At 48.7% G+C, this 21,875-nt stretch overlaps 1 protein-coding gene across 1 annotated transcript in view; it reads right to left on the bottom strand.

Moving 5' to 3' along the window:
* LOC144162216 (phospholipid-transporting ATPase ABCA3-like) overlaps positions 1–21,875 on the bottom strand; it is a 45,983-nt gene that overhangs the window by 13,950 nt on the left and 10,158 nt on the right. Inside the window, exons 3-5 of the mRNA XM_077692681.1 lie at positions 17,234–17,518; positions 8,131–8,362; positions 3,573–3,761 (exon numbers count right to left, since the gene is read on the bottom strand). Of these exons, the coding sequence (XP_077548807.1) occupies positions 3,573–3,761; positions 8,131–8,362; positions 17,234–17,518 (706 nt within the window). The remainder of the gene's footprint in view (positions 1–3,572; positions 3,762–8,130; positions 8,363–17,233; positions 17,519–21,875) is intronic.

Here is a 21,875-nt window from a genome sequence, read left to right as displayed (position 1 = left end):
ATGATGAATGGCAGCCTACCATTGTCCCTGAAGAAGAAAGTGCATGACAGCTGCATCTTATCGGTACTCACCTACGGGGCAGAAACTTGGGGGCTCACTAAGAGGGTTCAACTTAAATTGAGAACGACTCAGCGGGCAATGGAACGGAAGATGATAGGTGTAACATTAAGGGACAAGAAGAGAGCGGAGTGGGTCAGGGAACAAACGCGTGTTAAGGACATATTAGTAGAAATTAAGAAGAAGAAATGGACGTGGGCAGGGCATGTAATGCGAAGGCAAGATAACCGTTGGTAATTAAGGGTAACAGAGTGGATCCCTAGAGAAGGCAAGCGTTGCAGGGGGCGGCAGAAAGTTAGATGGGCAGATGAGATCAAGAAGTTTGCGGGGATAAGTAGTCGCAGGTAGCACAGGACCGGGGTAATTGGAGAATAATAGGAGAGGCCTTTGCCCCGCAGTGGGCGTAGATATGCTGGCGATGATGATGATGAGGACGAATAAAGAAACTATGTACAGACATCTACATGGCGTTTGACTGAGTGAACAGGGTTTTGCGCTCCTGCGCGCGCGAGATCGGACTGTTTTCGACTTTTAGCACTGCTAATGATTTCATGTTAAAGCTAAAGCGCCGTTGAAACTAAGGGTACGTGAAAAACGTAGCAGACCAACCAATTTATTGATTGGTCCACATCACTAGAAAATGGATTTACGCAACGGGGTCTTCACCTCCTCACTGTCCCCACTTCCGGATGACCGTATTCGCCAACCGTGACTGCACGTAACCTGGCGCTGCTCCGTGTTTTCACTGTGCCGGCCTATCCTCACCAATGCTATGCCTCCCGATGCCTCAGAAGATGATCCTCCATTTGAAGATCCAAATTTTATCACAGCCCTTGGGCTGTTCGGCGTAGAAAGTGGTCTGTCAAGATTGGTGTAGACTGGGGCCTACTGCGGTCGTGCAAATGCCCTAATGGTAGATCTTCACTTTAGCCTGACCTCCGCGGTCTGAAGGGAACCCTTGTGCCGTCTTCATGGACGCAACATCTTTTTAACTGGGCTACTCCTCCCTTCCCCTCCTTCCCCTACCCCTATTTTGGCCGCATGGCTTTCCCTCGAATAATAAAGGACTACTACAACAACAACAACCTCATTGTGCGAAAACAGGGGAGCGTGCGCGCGTGCGTGCGTAGACATTTGATGGATCAAAAAAAAAAAGATGGCGGGCGCCGGCTCTTCTGCCCGCCAAAAAGACTGCCCGCTTACCAGTAAACTACCTTCCCGACCGCCCGCCTGCCTGCCTGCTAGGCAGAAGATTCCGGTGAGGATATGAATTATTTGGGGACGAGGGGCGGCAAGTCACGAGCCGCCCGGAGGGGTGGGAGGCGGAGACGGAGAATGCCGCACCACGGCGACACTCGAGGGTACCAAAAAATGATTGTGGACCGACGGGTCGTCTGCATAGTTGTACGGGGCAATAGGCAGCCTGCAGAGAGGTTGGCCATTGCCAGAAGATTCTGGCGAGGATGCACCCAGGGGGGGAGGCGCTGGAGGGACCGGGGCGCTGCCCACTGGCTACAAGGCTACACGTTTGCCTCTCAGAAGACTGTGGCAAAGATGCATTATTTGGAGAGGATGTGAGGCCCGTCACTGGTCGGCGAAGGAAGTGGATCACAGGGCGGCAAAGCGGCGGCTACGTAGAGCGCAGCCCTTAAGCGCCCGCTCCTGTGGTTCCTGTGGTTCCATTCTGTAGCCCGCTCCCTCAGCGTCGGCCTCGTTGTAATCGAGAAAACAAAGACGCCACCGAAGATAGAGCGAGCAGAACAGCGACGGATGAAAGTATGACGAAAATGAGGGGGGGGGGGGGGGGGGGGGGGGAGGACGGAATATGAGACCGCGCGAGACGTTCTCCACGGCGAAGGCGCCTTACGAGATAACGACAGGGTATACCGCACGCCGTCGTGCATTTGCTGATTACGCGATCACTTCCTGAGACACAGCAGCAATGCGCCGTCGCCGAGAAGACGCGCTGCACTCAAATTTCGCATTAGCGGATATTGTAATCGTCCGCCATTTTTTTTTCCTCAAGAAAACAACTGCGGTGTATAAAACTGTAGTGTTATGAGCCAAGAAGAAAATAAAATAAAATTGTGAGAAATTAACGAAACAGAATTAATAAAATAAACTTGCTTCCATACAGAGTTAATGATTTCACATTCGTATACAAATAAGCAGCCTGAAGTGTCCCAGCGAACCTTTCATTTCGCTTCAGTTAATGTTGTAAAAGTTGACCTAGCAATAAAAAAATTTGCAGTAGATTGTGCAATTAACTCCAACACTTTCGATAAACGCTTTCACTCTTTGCGCATCAGGAAGCACTGCGAAAGCTATAGCTATTGCCAGCACAGAGCAGAGTTGCGTGATTTGTTCCGTTGTCAATACACCTCCCGTTTCTGCTTCGCTTGTGTGGCTTTCTTTTTGAACTGTCTATCAAATTCGTTCTTTGCTGCAACTTAAGGCAGGCCGGCACATAGCCGCTACACCGCTGTAATGACGTCATTCCAGCGCTAGAACAACGCCAAGACCGGGAAAAAGAGAAGAAATATTTTATTCAAGTTTCTACGTTATCTGCTGGGGACAGAGTAGTAATGTTTGGCTGAGACACTTTGCGAACCCCTTATCTAATAAGGACTGGATGTGTTGGTCAGCTACTTTCTGCAAGCATTCAAGATTTAGGGATAAGTTGAAAAAAGTGTCGCAGGGTCGCTTTAGTTTGGCCAAGACAAACCATTCGCACAAAGAAACCTACATTATGACTGTTTTTATACCGACTTGATAGGGTAACAAAAAGCAAGCACAAAATATTAACAGAAAAAAAAACACGCCTGCTTTTTTTTTTCCTCCGAACCCGTTTGAACCGGTTCGAACCGGAACGGAATGCTGTTCCGGAACCGAACGCGGAACCGAAACCGAAAGGCTTGAACCCTACCCCGAACCGAACCCGAAAAACTTCAGGTTCGACACTCTGCTTCAGCTTCTTCAGCGGCTTGAACCGGGCGCCAACCTGGCATGAAATATTTAGGGGGGAAGAAGGGGGGTGGGTGGGCTCTTTGTGCCCCCTCTCCCCGGCTACGCCCCTACGACGCATACATTGCCAAGAGCCACTGGATGCAATAGAGAACGGGTGTAACACGTGAACATAAGCATGCGAAGTTGTCTTATCTACGGTCTTGTGGGGCCGCATCCCTCGGGCTGTGTTCCGAAGTGAAACAGTTACAGAGCATCTTTTTAAGCGCATGTAGGCCACTTCGTCTAAAAGCAGCGGTCATTATATATCTCAAACTGCTGCCCACAAATATATCTCAAACTGCTGCCCACGAGCCATCGGTCCGCGATGGCTCGTGCGGGCGTCTAAGAGCAGCGGACATTTTATATCTCAAACTGCCCATTATATATCTCAAACTGCTGCCCACGAGCCATCGGTCCGCGATGGCTCTTGCGGGCTAACCTATTAGAAGCGCCAGTCGTATATCATCCTTGCGACAGAACAATCCCGGATGCAGATAGGCTGTGCTTACGGAATCTCTCGAAGCGTTCGATGACCATGAAGGCCCAGTGAAGGCCCATGCCTGGCGAGAGCGACGTGACGATCTTCGATGTCCGGCTGCGGAGGTAGTAGCCTCGGCCGAGCGGGTTTTGCAGCATCAGGTACGGGAAGGCGATGCTGCAGATCCAGTAGATCATCGAGAACACGATCGACAGCCGGCCTGCGATGGTGACGGAAAAGTGCGCAAACTGAAGGCCCCAAATAACCGCTGGAATGCATCTGAACGGTCATCTGTTCAATGCTCCGGGCAGATTTCTGCTCACGGTAGAAGAACGGTGCGCTTATCAAGGTCATTTGGAACGCTGGAGTAGCCTGATTACGCGCGTTATTTCAAGCGGAACACACGTTTACGGTGCATCTCAAATGTCCCGAAAAAGGGGTATGACGTTAGGGTTGGATGAACGAAACATCAGTCAATGCACACTTCTGTGAATGAGTTGAAGTAATGAGCTGAAGGTCTCTGCTGGACGGTGTCAGGTTAGGATGGAAAAGATCGAAATACAACCAGCGGAACTGCTGTGCGGCAGTGGGCCGGAGGGAGGTGGGTGAGGCGGAGAAGGGGTGTATTATGCGGCAGCCTGACGTTATACAATTGATGCTGCATCTAACGAACCTCTGTGTAATGAATTTCTGGATTTAACGAAGTTTTTTCTATTCCCAGTTGGAGGTCAGGCGTTCGCAACCACTATGTAACGAAACGTTGCGGCGGGTGACCTTGATATATAACGAAGTCTGCAAGCTGACCAGCCATTGTTTGCTGTACTGTTAGTGAAAAAACAGGCCAGCGAAATCGACCAATTGAGCGAATACTACCACTACTGTAAGAAGCGAGCAGCAACGAAAACGTGTACATCGCCTAAAAACGAAATTCGTCCTGACGGTGATGAACGGAGCGGCTAGCGCCATCCCGTGGCTAACGTTATCATGCACTTCTGGTTTTGCATGTGTAGCATGGCACCAAACTAGGCAGGAAAAGTAACTACAGTTCGCTTTTATTTTTCTCCTGTACCGCAAACTACCGCGCGTTTGGACGTGACAGTGCGGTTTCGGTTGGAGACATATTTTGCGGTGCTAGGCCGTCCTGTCGGTGTCACGCGCCTCCACCGCTATCTGCGGTATCGGTTCGTCGGTGACGAGTAAAGACAAGCTCGCAATTTTAAAAGTCGTCTCCGCCGGCGAGAAAAGAATGCGGAGTAGAGTAAACTATCCCGGTCAACACCCTCTCAACAATTTTGAGTGCGCTAAAGAGCATCAAGTTGGCAAAAGGCGCCCCCCTCCCCCTCCCACACACACACACACACATATGGTTCTTGAAACGCGTTAAGCCACCGAAAAGTGCAAAAGGGCAAAAGTTATACTCAAGCTACGTATGTTATTACGGGGCCAAGTAACCTTGCTTCTTGGGAGTGCTTAAGCTCGTGCGAAAGTGTAGTGCTTAAGCTCGTGCGAAAGCAGCAGGCCCAAATCACGCAGTTTCTCACTCTGAAATAATTCCACGAAGGATGAGTTCATTTAAACTGATGTCTAGCATTTTGGCTTTGTTTCTGCTTCACTTACGCGAGCCTTAACTCGAAACCTGCACGTAACAAAAAATTGCGAGCTTTTGTCAACTTTCTTACATCCAGGTTTAATTCCACGTCCATGGGTTAACAGCGCGAAGAAAACTGGACACAGAAAGGAAGTAACACCAGTGCTGACAAACAACAATATTTTTTTTATTACAGTGAAAACATATATAAGAGCGGGTGCGCACTTATCGTCATGAAGTATACATCACATGGGCCCATAATCACAGATTTAAGAATTGTCCCGACAAGCCACATCGCAATACAGTACAAATATGGACGGGCAACTAATACAGCTTTGAGAATTCTTTTTTTATATACATAAAAAATGCTTCAGCAAGCCCAACGCCGTCAACCGCTACTGGCAGCTTGACGTACAATGAGTCTGAGCAGTGTGTAAGAATACTGGAGGATAGTTACAGTGGGTCCATGGCTACCGTCATCCTCCTTAAGGAGAGCAGTAAAATACCTTTAAGGAAGGGCGTCAGACAAGGAGAGGCAATCTCTCCAATGCTATTCACAGCTTGTTTACAAGTAGTATTCGGAACGTTGGATTGGGAACAGGTGGGAGTAAGGGTTAATGGAGAATACCTGAGTAACCTCAGATTTGCTGATGACGTTGCCTTGCTAAGTAAATCGAAGGACGAATTGCAAATCATGCTTACCGCACTGGGCGAACGGAGTAGAACCGTGGGCCTGAAAATTAATATGCAGAAAACTATAGTAATGCTGAATAACCTCGGGAGGGTGCAGCAGTGTTGGTTAGGTGGAGACGCAGTGGAAGCGGTAAACGAATATATCTACTTGGGCCAAGTTGTGACCCCGAACCTCAACCATGAGGCAGAGATAATTAGAAGGCGGGTAAGTATGGGGTGGAGTGCATTCGGCAGGCATTCTCAGATAATGAATAGCAGCCTACCCTTGTCCCTGAAGAAGAAAGTGTATGACAGTTCCATCTTAACGGAACTCACCTACGGGGCAGAAACTTGGAGGCTCGCTAAGAGGGTTCTACATAAATTGAGAACGACTCAGCGGGCAATGGAGCGGAAAATGATAGGTGTAACATTAAGGGACAAGAAGAGAGCGGAGTGGGTCAGGGAGCAACCTGGTGTTAAAGACATATTAGTAGAAATTAAGAAGAAGAAATGGATGTGGGCAGGGCATGTAGTGCGACGGCAAGATACCCTTTGGTCATTAAGGTTAACACAGTGGATCCCTTGAGAAGTAAACCGTTGCAGGGGGCGGCAGAAAGTTAGATGGGTAGATGAGATCCAGAAGTTTGCGGGGATAAATTGGTCGTAGCTATCACAGGACCGGGATAATTGGAGATTTATGGAAGAGGCCTGTTCCCTGCAGTGGGCGTAGATGGGCTGGTGATGATGATGATGAGTCTGACCTTGCTCGGATCACCGTTAGGCTTAACGTTAAGGTCGCCAAACGTTAGTCCTCAATCTAGGCCAAATAAGTACGATTGGTGAAGGGTCATAGTAACCAAGAGAAGAAAAGACTAAGGTACAAGGGCGAAGGAAAAAGGGCGACGACGAAAAGGTCGAGATATGGACGTTTGACGACATCGTACACTCGGCAATATTACACTCGTCGTAACTCGCCCGCCCAACTCGAAGAGAAAGTTTGCTCACTCATCCTCACATCGCAGGAAAAAGATCTGCACCCCGTAGTTCTTTCGGGCTTCGTGAATGGCAGCGACTAAACTCGGAAAGAGTCCGACAAGCGCACCTCCAACAGTGTATCCGTAAACTTGTGAGTTTAAGTATACACAAATAATTCGGGCCACCTGTTGCACCACGAAAGCGACAACTGTCCGTCAGCCCCTGGCAACCTACCCGATGCTACAACAGGCAGCCTCTTAATTCTCGCCACTATCCGGGCGCACACCACGTCAGCATCGACTCCATTTTCATATGTCCCCCCTTCATTGCAGACAACGCTGCAGCGCACAAGCATGAAGGTAGGGGTTTTCGACACAGGCTCGCACCTATGGTTGTTGAGACTAAGTGTGTTCCGAATTTGCTACGCTGCCCGTCAACTTCCGCAATGGGAATTGGCGCCGTGGGTGAGCCTTTCCGCTGGCTGCAGTACCTCGGTTTCCTGCCCTTATTTTTTGTCGTCTTTTTTTTAGATTTCGCAGAAGCCCTTATGGGCAAATCAAGTGATTGAAGACGTGAAACAACAACTCCCTTAGACGCTGCTTTCGGCAGGGCATGCGAACACGCCGCTGTTGTCGCCTGGAACCGGTTTTCTCCTCTCGCCATGCTGCAAAAACGGGTCTCGTCGGAAGGGGTTCCGTTCTCCAAAAACCGGTTCCTCCCGTATTCGCTACACAAGCACTTTTTTTTTACGGAACTCCTTCCGCTGAATTCAGAGGGCAGCGGTTTTGGGGAGAACGGAACCCCTTCCGTCGAGACCCGTTTTTACAGCAGGGCGAGAGGAGAAAAGAGGATTCGTTCTCTCGGAAGCGTGGGCGCGCGTAATTTGAAAAAAATGTGGTTGATTTCTCTGTCATAGGAATCGGTAACACACGAAAGTGAAATGTGCAGCGAAATCTGCAGATGAGCATGATTTGCGGGTCGGCGGCTGTCTTGTGGGTGTGCTTGACAAGTGACGTCCTGCTGGCGGGTCACTTCGGCAAAGGTGTACTGACGTAATTTCCGTGACGGATATGACGTCAGTGAAATCTTGGTATATCCCGGCATAAAACCCTTTCGTGTTAAAATATAACTCCCAAAAAACGAACAACCCTATGTATAACGTACTCTTTAGTACTAAAGGTTACTTCCCCGCAAGGAGACCCTGTGTGCAGGGGTGCACCCTTTACAGGCCGCTTGCTTCGTTGTACTGATGTCATTTCCGTGACGGATATGACGTCAGCGAAATCTGTGTATCCTGGAATAAAACACTTTCGTGCTAAAAGCGAGGGAGCGAGGCTGAGCGCCGGAGACTCACTGCTGGTGAGCAGCACGGAGACGAACATGGCGTGCAGGGTGGTGAGGCTGCAGAAGTTGAGCAGCACGACGAACACGAGCAGCGGGTCGGAGTAGCCGAGCGCCGGGTTGGCGCCGAACACGAACAGGAAGAGCATGCACACGCAGCTCAGCAGCGCCGTCCGGAAGGACGAGCTCAGGAAGTTGCTGCCCCAGTACACCAGCTCGCTCGTGCCCGCGATGCTCAGCAGCTCCTGCGCGATTTATTCGCACGGCATATAGATCGAGCTAAGGCTGAAAGTTGGGCTAGTTGGTGTAGACTTAGATGCATATTACCAGCGAAAAAACAGACAGGGACGAGGAAAGAAGCAGACGGGACACTCGCTGGACTTCAACTGAAAAGTTTACACAAGAAACACGTAATATATGAAAATGCCAACAGACAAGGATGATAGACCTTGCAAGTGATAAAAACAAACAAAAGAGATAAAACCGTCCACAATCTTAAAAGCGTACGACCCACACAACCAAATTACATCCCGCGCATGCGGCCTTGCAAAAAATCCAGCTCTTTTGCCGTCAGAGCGATGGAAGGCTTACTGATACAGTTAACTGCCTCCTTTTGAATATAGAAAGCCTCAGAAATGTCGCGCTTCAAAAGGAGGGGAACGTAAATGAGTTGGTTGTATCCGTTTTTCGCTATGTGAACATAAAACACATGTATATGTGAGGTTAGCGGCAGGATCTGTGGGCCTTCGGTGGTGTCGCGAGATCTTCGAGTGAGACGGACCGTGGGTGCAATTCGCCAAAACGGTTTATTTCGCAGCAAACTCAAGGACGGTGTAGGGAAACAAACAGTCCCACAGTTCCTTGCGGGAGGACACAGTCTCCTGATGTTCGGCCAGAATTTTTCTCGAAAATCTTTATATGCGGAGCACATCTTAGTGAAACCTGGGAGAATTTTTTTTTCCGGCGCTTTTGGAAGCCGATTTCAGCTCGCAAGTCCGTACAATTGCAAAAACAGGGTACGACACATAACGAACCAGACGTACATAAAGCCAGCGGAATTGTCCAACCAGTACGTTGTGGTAAAAAGGTTCGTAGAAACCTTGAAACGTTTTTAGGCGTAGCAGGAGAGCCATCAGAGCTTGTGAGTGTCCTTTAAATCATAAATACAAGTTCCATTAGGAGACTTTATTGGTAGAAGTATGGCACCATGGCCTCAAAATGGGAGGTGGCTGTGGAAGGGGAGAAAGTTCGCAGCCTGCCATTAACGCTGCTCGAGTGCGGGCCAACTTTCTCAATGAGAGAAGTGTTTTTCACGTGCTCGCGGTCTTGGAGGGCGATCAATTCTTGGAGGGTTCAAACGCGTGCGACTAGGAGCTCCGTGTTTTCATCTTGCAGGCTGCAGCCGTTCCACCACCACCATCATGGTCATCCTGTTTGTAACCACCGCAGGAAGAAGGCCTCTCCCACGTTTTAGGGGTGAAGCCCTTTAGGGGAGAAGCCCTTTAGGGGCTGAGGCTGTTGGCGTCCCCTGTGGTCGTAATTGTGGTTCGTCTCATGCAGGCACGATACTAAAACAACGGGAAACTCGTTTACGCCTCGCGCTATTATGTAACGCGTCTTTAAAAAATTGCCCGCTTATCTCCTCCTTTCGTTGCAAATGTAGCCGAAAGACGATAGTCGACTGGTGCCCCTGCCAAGTAAAGGAATCCCTTCTCTTTCCCGCTCACCTCTCATGCTGTTCCTCTCCAGTCTTGTTCCTACCAAGATAACACGCTAGAGGTTTGCTCAAGTCAATTTAAATTTACCGCGTTCCGCTGCTCCAAGTCGGGTGTGTCGATGCCAGTGCTGCCGTATACGGCAGAGACGCGCGTGATGTGAGGCACCCTACGACAACTTTTATAGAACCACGTTGCCCAACACCACGACTCACGAGCGTCCCACTCGGAACATGGATCCCATAGAGTTTCTTAGTAAGTATACTAGAGAGAAAACTGCGCCTGGTAGTCCATGTCGTCGGGGGGGTTTATGGGAAGACCCCCCTTGTTGGCTTGGGCTTGGCATGGCAATTGGATTCTGAAGCGGTTTGGGGGATTTGCTTTTTCCACTATGCATAAACACGTCTACGAGCTACGAGAAAGCCGTAATCCTCCCTGTTCTGTGGTAGCCGTGTTCGGTGAAAAGGCGGGCAGTGCGTGATCGCACCTGACGTTGGTCATGCCGTATCCGAAGGACGTATGACTGAGCGGGTAATATCGCGAAAGTTGTAGCTGACGAAAAAAAGAAACAAAACGTACTTCGACGAAGACAACTTTCCTCCATGAAGACAACATGCGACAGATAGGGGTGCCTGTATCGGTCCTATCTTGTCTTCGTCCACGACTGTTTAACGCGACGTTTTCTTTTTTCTTGTCGAATTGTTGCTGACGGTCGGCGCACCGGTTCACCACAAAGGCGACGTTTTCATTAGGCACGCTCAAAAAAAATTCCAAACTCTTCAAACAACTTGCTATTTGAAATAATGGTAAAATTAAATAAGAGTCTCTAATGAGTTTTCCCCCCAAATGTTAACATTGTTCGTGACCACCACCTTGGCCTGCAAAATAGCAGGCACAAACGTTTAAAACAGCCTGTTTTATTTTCCACTTACATAATTGCGCACTATTCTTCGCGTTTCTGTGGTACTTTGTTTAAATTTGCGGTTAATAAAACGTTTCAATCCAAGCCAATGATAAAACTTAGGTGAGCGCATGATCTAATGGCGGTCCACGACGACCCAGACAGCCTTGATGTGAGCCGCATAGACGCTAGCGCCAAATTCCTCTCTAGTGTATATTGTAAGAAACTATGGTGGATCCCACCTAGTGGAACCTTTCGTTGCTATAACTGTTTGGTTTCTTAAATGCTGCCAGGAGGTAGCGCTGGCAACAGCAGGTGACGGTTTTCTGGCGTTGATGTAGTATTTCATTTTCTATCGCAAAAACCAAGGATCCATGAATTTTTTAATAAAGGAACACTGCGGATATCACTCATATAATGATTTTCTGCCTCATATTTGCGTAATGTCTTGTTCTCGTTCAACAATATTGTGAAGTATGAACACTGACACTGGATTTAGATGTTTAGATTTGGCTGTGAGTGTATAAGACTATTGCGCAGATTTTATTTCTCTTTAGCCGAGTAGCTGAATGGAGTCTCACAGACAGAGAGACAGACAGTCAGACCAAAATTTCTGCGTTTAAGTAGTCCAAGATTAAAAACACCTGGGCACTCGTTTACGCCTCACGCAGGAGCGCTTCGTAACGCGTACTAAGAAAGAAAACACTGGGACACTCATTTACGCTTCGCGCTAGAAACCTTTGTGCTTCAAAGACAATACAATTTTACAGCATGCAAAGCTGTATACCTCTACCTTCCAACGGTTTGATCTCCGCTGGCAAAAACGCCAAGAATCCAAGAGTACACTTATACACTGCATGCTTCGCCCCTCCCCAGGTTTCACGTTAGTGAAGGTGACCCGGGATTTTTTTTCCGGCAATTTATCTCTCGCGATGCCCAAGTCCGTTGTTTCTCTCCAAATTTTCTGATTTCATTTCTCCTCCGAATAATCGGTCCCTTCCTACTTCTAGTCCCGTTTCTTGGCATCCAATCTGTTACCATAATGGTCCAACGGTTGTCACTGCTCCTCATTGCATGCCCAGACCAAGTCCAGTCCCTCTTAATTTAAGCAGTGATGTTTTCCATATGGAATGATGCTCAGGGAATCCAGAGGAGGCAGGGGGGAGGGGGGGTCCGGGGATCTTGAGCTTCCCCTTCCACCAAAAAAAAAGGGGCTCAGCCTCCGTACCCCCCCCCCCCCCTTGCCGGTCTAGGCACGATTAGAGAAATCGCGGCTTTAAAATAAAAAGAGGACTGCTTTTTTTTTTCATTTCCTTTCCATAATTTTATTCGCAGTGCCGATTGTATCACGTGTAAAGGCGCTTGCAATGCAGTTAGAGTTCCAGGTATACTATAGGATTGCTCTCCCCTAGCATTACAAATAATAACGCCATGTATTACATAACGTAGGATGTATAAAGCCGATAAAGGGCTGTTGCTTAAAATAAATTGCGTTTGGTTCAAGGTTCATTTGCAAACGGCAGGGTCGACCTCTGCAAAGAACCTGTCCATGTCAAACGCCGAGGAAAAACGCACCCTGGTTTCTAGGTACACGTTAATAATAATAATAATAATAATAATAATAATAATAATAATAATAATAATAATAATAATAATAATAATGAGAATAATAAAAACTACCACCTCCCATCGCGGGAACCCCTGTGTAGATGCGACGCATAGGGGTTCACGTTGCAGCGTTGGACAGCGGCGGAACGGCGATGGAACGATGGAGCGGAGCGGCGCAGGTACCGCGTTTTATAGCGCGCATAACGGTGAGGTAATGCGCCGGCGCCAGTGCGTCTGCCGCGGCTATGACGAAACACAATCCAACACAATCCACTTTAATCCAATCCAATCCAAGCCAAGCCAAGCCAATCGAATCCAATCCAATCCAATGCCCCTCGCGAGAGAGTGTTCGCTATCGGAGAGGAGAGAGGGTGAGCGGCGGAGAGCGAAGCTGGCGCGGCGAGGAGAATGGGGGAGGGGCGGACGCCGACAACAACGACGCCGACGCCGGATGGAGGGACAAGGCGGGCGAATGAGATGCGGGGCATCTAATAATAATAATAATAATAATATTCGATCGTCTTGCCCCCCCTCCCCCCCCCCCCCGAACTTCCGATAAGTGACCGGTAAAGGCGCATCATGGGTACGTCGTCTGATCCCTCTGCTCCCTCCACTTCCGGTTAGAGATCTCTCATGGCCTCCTGTAAGTCGGCGGCTTTCACGCGCATGTGTGTGTGTTGTTTATTTGTCACAGAGTGCTTGCCTTTCAGAGCAGCCCCTAGTAGGATTAATCGTTGTTATTCACTAAATGCGCGATGAAAGAGCGTTTTTTATTTCGGTGGAAACAAATAACACGCCCACACGCGCGTGAAAGCCGCCGGCGTACAGGAGGGAAGTGGAGGGAGCAGGCGACGTACCCAAGAGCCTTCCCGCTTTTTACCGGTCACTTATACTTCCAAAGCCTTTAGCCGGATGCTCGTTCTTAGCCTTCTTGCCACCTTCCTTTCTTCTACTGCTCTTTGGGCTGACTTAAGACTACGGTGTAGGAATATTCCTACACCGTGCTTAAGACTTCCTTCAAGACACCTATAGTAAGGCGCCAAGTTTCTTGCTCATAAGTCACCACTGGCAGTACACATTCGTTGTAGACATACCTTTTGAGTGATGGAGGTATACTGTTTGAATGTGCTTGTCGAATGTGCGTCCCCTTAGGCCGTTGTAATTATACGCCGAATTTCTCATTAATGTAGTTATAGTAATCCGAGTCTTGAAAATTTCGTACGCTAAATGTGAGGCTTAATTTCTACGTGTTTTTTTAAACATTACTTTCTTTTTTTTGTTAATTTTTAATCTTATTACGAAGCGTTCTAATTGCAGCCACATTAAGTTTTCCCTATTCTGTAACAAGGTGTCCACAAATGTCATGTCGGTCAAGTATTCTCTTTTCACGCGTATTCTGGACTTCCCCTCATTCAAGGTTCCTTAGTTCAAACTTCTTTCATTCCAGGTTCCTTCAAGCTAAATAGGCTGTAAACATTTTTTGGAGAGCTCTAGTGCCTCCTTGACTCAAGCCCTTCCTGTATGGGAACTTTTCGCTGTATTTCGTGAATAATTATCCTGCCCGTGCATCACTCCCCACGTCTTACAGTAGTCTTGTAGATTTGCTCTATTCCGTATAGTAAAATGCTTCCACTGTCGCATCGGTGTCTCGAGACTCAAACGGGTCGCACAGTTGGCGTTAAATCGTTGGTCTGAAACCGGCAATGCGCGAGGTGTGTAATGTCTGGCTCTGTCTACTTCGGATAGAGTTGGCTCAACTTAGGCTTGTCAAGTTGCGCTGCAATGAGCACGTCTGCGGTGCTTCTCCGTAAGCGCGACTGCAGCGCGAGCCAGAATTAAGTATTTTCACAATTTGTAGAATTATTCACTTGCACAAAAATAAAAAAAATAGTCAAAGATTTTCAGTTCATCTATTTCGTGGTGCATACATAAATTCTTGCATATAATGCCCATCGAGCCGTTTAAACCAACAGCAAAAAATTAGCAGTAGCTTAGCTCGGCTATGCCAGGATATACGTGGCGTGAGCTAAGCTTCAGCTGGTTATTCTTAGCTTTGCTGGTCGTGTAGGATTAGCTTGATTATCATGCTTACTGCTGCTTCAATGACACACACAGAGTATACGCATTACGTGACATGTATATCAAGCGGCTCCGGCGCAGCGTCACCAATCGCCCCAGAGGTAAGCTGGTTCCACAGGCGCACGCCGGTGTTTCTGCGACGCACGAGGCATAGGTTCCACACCCGGCCACCCCTCGCATGATCATCAAGTAGACCGGGCCGCCACGTGCGGAACGGAGGTAGGCGAAGACGCTGGGCGTGTGGGGTGTGTGAGAGACGCCGGGCAGCGAGCGACGTTCTGCGCGCCGTTTGACGTCTCTGCTCCTCGCGCACGCGCAGAACGGCTCTCCAGGAGCCACGTGAAACGGCTCAACCTCGGCCAGTGTAGCTCACGCTACAAAACGCCACTCACGTTCAGTACTGTTACGAATCAGCGTGCCGCAGTGCTTTGGGCTTCGTGCAACACTCCTGGGCTGTGTGGCGAAGCCTGCACTACGTGCGCCGTTCAAGCAGGACCCCCCTCCCCCTTCCCCCGGTCGGTGACTCACGCTTGCAGCCGACTGATTCAAACGCGTCGCTACATGTATGGATCGCTGGCGCCTCGCTATTAGCGTGACTCAAACTTCAGTGGCGACCGACGCAACACGCAGAGACTTGTCCGAAGGACGTGGAAGCTGTTGCAGAGACCTCCTCTCTCCCCTCTCTCGGACTCAGCGTGCGCCGCTACTACCGACCGCTCACAAACTCTGGAAATAGTGTTGTGTGCGTGTGTGCCGTTCGTGTCGTGTGCACAATCTAGAGTGAACGCTTGTTTGACCGTTAGTGCTTTGTGTAAAAATAAGACCACCCCAAGCGCTGTAGTTCATTCCTGTTTGAGCAGTAAATTAATGCTGTCACTCTGATCGAGCCATGGAGCCATGTACAGTAACCTCGCCCGTCGGGCATTTCTCTTGGCTGGCTTCGGCCCATATCTGGCCATGAAGTAAACAAGTTACGTTTGCCTTGGGCTTCGGGTCTTCTTCGAAGCAGCAACATTGGCTGGCCGCTCGCTTCACCACGCTACCACACGCATGTCGGAGGCGACGGAGCTCGGCTCGGGCATGCCTCCCAGTATGCAACAGTACGTTGTCTAAACAAAAACTATTCTTTCTCGACCATCTTGAAACAACTTCTCAATACGTCCTTGCAGCTTGTATTGGCGGTACGTTTTCTTTTGCCGCTTACCTTGACGTAGGAATGGGCGTAGGGGATTTACAAGCGACTGGAACTTAAACGCATGCCACTGACCTGTCACCAGAAGAAATACCAGCAAAAAAAGGCATGGAAATTTTCGCTTTGTTTTCCGCCTTGCGTGAGAAGCCCCCTGTGTTGAAATTCGTATTTCTCAAATACGCCGGTCATACAAGTGAAACGCAAGCACGTTCTGTCTTCCCTCGTGTTAGTCACCTGCGAACAATGGAGTCGAGGAGGGCAACACTGTCGACGAATCCGTTAACTTATCCTCGGCACCCGAAATCTGTCACACATTTAACAATGATAGTCTCGGCCACCATGCCTGCACACTAGTACGCAATCCAATTTTGGGAAGCCCTCGTTTCAACTCTTCAAAAGGAGTCTCCTTCTTATACATACTTTGTTTTAGCTAGAAGCGCAACATTTCTCTCTGCAGATTGCCCGTGTTAGATTATGCTTTGTCACTAGTGCGCACCCCTCTTATAAGAGAAAACCGCGTTCGTCGCGAACATGTTGAGTTTATTATGCGGTGGCTGGAACTTAACACGAAACACAAACTTATGAGATCGTTACTCCGAGATCAAGCTAGAATGATGTAGACTGACCTGTGGCCAATCCGGTGCAGTCCTTTCTCACGCGATATAGCCGGGTTTGCCTCCGTGTTTCCTATCGCATTCCCGTGGTCAACTCATTGCATTCAACTTGTCTTATTGCGAACAAGCCCTTCTGTTGCTCCGTTGATCCTCGGACGATGTTTGTTCAAAACTGGTACCCCGGGGGCCAGGCATTCAAAAAATACCGGCCAATCTCTACTAACGTGGAACCTGCTGAGGGGCGAAGCATGCAGTGTATAAGTATTCTTTGCGCCTTGGCGTTTTTGCCAATGGAGATGAAATTGTTGGGGGGGTAAAGGTATACAGCTTTGCTGTAAAAGTATCTTGCCTTTGAAGCACGAAGCTTTCTAGCGCGAGGCGTAAACGAGTGTCCCGGTGTTTTTTTTTTAGTGCGCGTTACATTTTAGCGCGAGGCGTAAACGAATTTCCTAGTGTTTTAGTACCATGACTACATGAGACGAACGGCGATTACGACGACGACGACGACATGAGACGCCAACAGTCCCAGCACCTAAGGGGCTTCGCCCCTAAAAGGAAGCCACGTTTCCAAGGTGCGAGCATTGAATGGTGCGCGTGATTAGGTAAAATGGGGTAAGGTAAGGCAGGGTGAGGTGGGGTAGGGTCACGTAAGGCAAGGTAATGTAAGGTAATTCAAGGTTAGGGTAAGGTAAGGCAGGGTGAGGTAGAGTAAGGTAACGTGATGCAAGGTCAGGTTAAGTTAAATTGGGATAGGTAAGGTAGGCTAATGAAGGCAAAGTAAGGTAACGCAAGGCAAGGTTCCGGTAAGGTAAGGCAGGGTGAGGTAGGGTAAGGTAACGTATGGCAAGGTAAGGTGACGTGATGTAAGGTTAGGTTAAGTTAGGTGAGTTGTGTAAGGTGCGATAAGGAAAGCAAAGTTAGGTAACTCAAGACGGGGTAAGGTTAAGTAAGGTATGTTGAGTTAAGATTAGGCTAGCTGTTAATGCAGAGTGTAGAAGAGGACGTACGCGCATGCCGGAGCACTTCTCGCCGGTGATCTTGACGACGACGGAGGCGAAGGGCAGGAGGAAGCCAACGCCGAAGTGGAACACGAAGTGGCTAAACGTGGTGTTGAAGCCCTCGGGGTAGAAAGCCGGGTAAGGGAAGCGCTGCAGCTGCAGCTGCGCCGGCTCTTCGGACGGGCCGAACTTGGCCACCGACAGCCGGTGCAGCAGGTGGCGCTCCACCGAGTACTGCAGCGGCAGCAGGGCGCTCATCTCGTCCGAGCTGTACACGTTCTTGGGACCCGGCAGCTGCGCAGACATGGACGGTGTAACCGACGAATCAAGACAGAGGACGAACTTGAAAGGGAACCGGGACAAAAAAATGGCTCGGGTTTAACTTTTCCACACCTAATTATCGCGGGCGAAAGCGAAAACTATGCACACAGCGTTTCGGGAAAGTTTGCCTTTGAGATTTCCCCGCCTGGCTAATTGGATGCAGCCGTTCGCTTGCGCTGAAGGATGCGCTCAGACAGCCCAGCCGGCGCCACGCATGGCGAGACTGCGAAACCAAGCGCCGGCTAAGCAGCCGTTTCACCCTCTCCTAGTCACGTGGCGCCTCAGCCGAGACGCTCCGAGCAACCGAAGCGACCCGACAGAAAGGCGGAGCTGCGCGCCGGCGGCTTAAAGGGACGGACCACCTATTTTAAGTGCGAATGCACTTCTTAAGCGACCCTGAATCACGCGTCCACCGCCGTCCGTCCGTCCGCACCACATACCCACTTAGGGCGATTGGCCAAGAATCGGGCGTGAGAAGGGCTAATGCACCCGCTTAAAGGAGTACTGACACGAAATTTCAAAGCTGAGACCCGCTCTAGCAATCAAGTACAACGACAACACAAATAGGTGTCTGTGCATGGCACATACCCACGTGGGGGATTGGCCAGGAATCGGGCGTGAGAAGGGCTAATGCACCCGCTTAAAGGAGTACTGACACGAAATTTCAAAGCTGAGATCCGCTCTAGCAATCAAGTACAACGACAACACAAATAGGTGTCTGTGAATAAATGCATCTTTCTTTCTTTGTAGTTGTGTGTGTGTGTGTGTGTGTGATCTCTCTTTCGCGAACATTACCGAACCGCGCAAATTCAACTCCTGCATTCGCACTTTCACATTCTTCCCCTCGGGGAAATGCGGGGAAATTTTTGCAGCGTGAGCTACACTGGCCGAGGTTGAGCCGTTTCGCGTTGCTCCTGGAGAGCCGTGCTGCGCGTGCGCGGGGAGCAGAGACGTCACACGGCGCACAGAACGTCGCTCGCTGCCCGGCGTCTATCACACACCCCACGCGCCCAGCGTCTTCGCCGGCCTCCGTTCCGCACGGGGCGGCCCGGTCCACTTGATCATGCGAGGGGTGGCCGGGTGTGGAACCTATGGCTCGTGCGTCGCAGCAACACCTGCATGCGTCTGTGGAACCATGCTTAACTCTGAAGCGATTGGTGACGCTCCGCCGGAGCCGCTTGATAATTATACATGTGTCCCATAATGCGTATACCCTGTGTGTGTCATTGAAGCAGCAGTAAGCATGATAATCAAGCTAATACTAGACAACCAGGAAAGCTAAGATTAACCAGCTGAACCTTAGCTCACGATACGTATATCCTGGCAGAGCCGAGCTAAGCTACTGCTAATATTTTGTCCCGTATATGTTCTCTAGCTCATATTAAAGCCAGCGTTTGTAATAGCCCGGTAACCACAAGGATTTTAAAAATAAATTGGCGAAAATAATTTTTACGTGCCACCAAACTTTCTGAAATCGGAAGGGTGGCGGTTCGTAGTGTAGAAACTTGACAATACAATATATGTACCAGTCACGTGACCTGAACACTTAGCAGCTACTAAGACTGCTCATGTATTTTTGGACATTATTTTGAAAATTTTTAAGACACGCTGCCCGTCGCCTTTGGGTGCTCTCTCAGTGCGGCTAATTGAGCCTCCAGGCCCAGAGTCAACGGCAGCGTTCAGTAAACAGACCCAGTGAAGAAAGTTTGACGATGCTGCCTGAGTCAGGGGCGTTTCTTGTGCCGAAATATTCGATTTCAGCTTCCAAGTACGCCAACGTCAGCTTAAAAAAAAGGACGCGCCCGGGGAGAATGGAACTGCCGATTTCCACAAAGTGAAGCCAAATTCTACCTATTGTCAATCCCAACAGATGACGCGTTCGTGCAAACTAAAATTAAAAAAACACACACACAAAGGAATAAGAAAGCCTGCGATTCACACTTTTTAGCTGCGGACAAGTTTTGAAATATCGCTTTTCATCTCGCATACAGACAAAAGTATGTTGGCGGGCTACTGTATGTCATGGTTGCCAGCATTATTTTTGGGAGAACAGGTACGGCTCGAGTATCTAAAAATTTCAATTTAAAAAGTGTTAGGGCGGTATCAGCTCAACCGTTTCTCGTTATGGTGCTTTAAGGGATGCCCTTTCATTTGTGCGAGAGAACATATACTCAACAAAAATCAGTTGTCTGTCCCTTTAAAGGGCCATGCAGACAAAATACAAGTTTGTTTTACTCCAAAGATTTAGTGTTTTATAGGGCCATAAGCGCTTGTTCGGCAGCAAACGATGCTTTATTCGCTGAGAAATTAAATATTTTAAGTCAAGATTTCAATTCTCCCGCTAAATGTTTGTTCATCATCATCCCTCTAAATCGTGCATTTCGTGACGTAGACAGTGACGTCTTATGAGCAGGGCCTTAAAACTATATATAGCCTGAGACCAATAGGGTGCCTCACAGGCACCCATTTGATTATCTTGTTTATCACCCACTTCCATTGAAGGCACTGCAATACTGCTGAAGTGCCGTGTTCGCATTTTGGTTCTGGCCGGGATTCTACACCTGCGTATTTTTATTACGGTTCATACTAAACGCTTTCTAAAACTTACGCCATGACTCGACAAACATGGTCACGTAAGCTACCGAACCGCTTGTGTCAGTTGGTCAGTGTTTAAGAAGTCCAGAGCATCTAACGGCTGTGTTAATGTCAGCCGGCAAAGTGTCACACTTACTGCTTTGGTGCTTACGTGTTTGTTCGTAACTTTAATGTTCGCCCCACAATTCTTACTGCTATTAAAAGAATGTGCCCTACATTCAAGCGCGAATAGGTCGTTCGGTAAGCTTATAAGCCCTGCATAATTTGCGTTTGCTTTTGCAGGCCTCAGCCAATCGCAGATCTACCACATATGACATCATGGGTTCTGTTGCGGGAAATGAGCTAGTGTGCGGCATGGCCAGTCCTTTTTTTCCTAACTATGTAGCTTATTTGAGCGAAGTTTACGTTAAAAGTGGTGTCGGTATGATTCTAATGAGGCAATTTTTCGAATGAACCAAACTTGTGTTTTCTTTGCATGGCCCCTTTAAGGGCACTCGCGACGCGATCAAATGACCTGAAAAAGTTTAGCGGAGAAGAATCTTTGCTCTAAAATCGATACTAAATGCACTGCCAGCTTCCCCCATTGTTTGTATTTGCCATGTACACTTTGATTGCGTAAATTTGTTCTCTAATCTGCTCTTGTTTTGCCATGTACTACTTTGCCAGTGTGTTTGGTTTCAGTGATTGCCAGGCTCTGCCCCTCAAGCCCTGTGGCTTTGGTAGGCAGCCTTTTTTTCTTGTTTTGATTACAAATAAAACAATCCCACCACCACCAAAACCACTATCATCATCATGCGTGAGCAGCCGGTTCCTCTTCCTCGCGAACTTGAGTCCCGGCCCCACGCTCACCTCCTGCTCCGGCTTCAGAAGTCCGCAACGCGGCGTCTCTCGCACGTTCCTCGCACGCCGTGCTCACCGTGCTGCCTGTTACCGTCTCAGTGTGTCACGTTTGCTCGTTTCGACAACGACATCGGCTGCCTGTCGCTCGTTTTGTCCACCAGCATCGGAATTTCCTCCTTGTCATTCCAATTGCTTCCCCTTTTACAAGCCCGCACTGGCTACAGGCTCGATTCTACAGTAACGCGTTCAAGCGGTGGCGTGCGAGCCACGGGACCCTCAACGCAGGGGCATGCTGCCGTGACGCGCTTCGATTTGCACCCCTGGCAACATTGCCTGCATCTCGAAACGCAGCTTTCGCCCCTCTGTCGTTCCCTGATAAACCGTAACCAATTTGTTGTTTTTAACTAATACTGTTCAGAAGAGGCAACCGTTGACTCTGGTGTTCCACAGGGTACTGTCCTGGGACCCCTTTTGTTTCCCATTTTTATCAATGATATTGGGAATGAAGTTCCTGTTAAAATCAAGTTGTACGCTGATGACTGTGTCATATATTCTGAGATATCTAATGTGACTGATCAAAACGTTTGAAATAGTGCCTTTAATAAAATTGTTGAGTTGTGTGATTTATGGCAGATGTCAATTAACTTTGATAAAACAGTATTTATGCGAATAACCCACAAGAAAAAACCCTTACTATTTAATTATTCCACCGCAAGCTTCACCCTTTCTGAGGTAACTAAATCAAGTATCATGGCCTTTGGATTACCAATGACCTTAACTGGACTAGACATATTGACTCCGTAATTAGTAACCCTAACCGCAAACTATTTTTTCCTCGAAGAGCTTTAAAACATTCTCATTCCGCGGTGTGGACTCTAGTGTACAAAACTATCAT

The sequence above is a fragment of the Haemaphysalis longicornis genome, unplaced genomic scaffold, assembly GCF_048455015.1.
Source record: "Haemaphysalis longicornis isolate Haplotype H1 unplaced genomic scaffold, Haemaphysalis longicornis Haplotype H1 scaffold_12, whole genome shotgun sequence".
Classification (NCBI taxonomy): domain Eukaryota; kingdom Metazoa; phylum Arthropoda; class Arachnida; order Ixodida; family Ixodidae; genus Haemaphysalis; species Haemaphysalis longicornis.
This window is presented reverse-complemented; position numbering and strand designations above follow the sequence as displayed.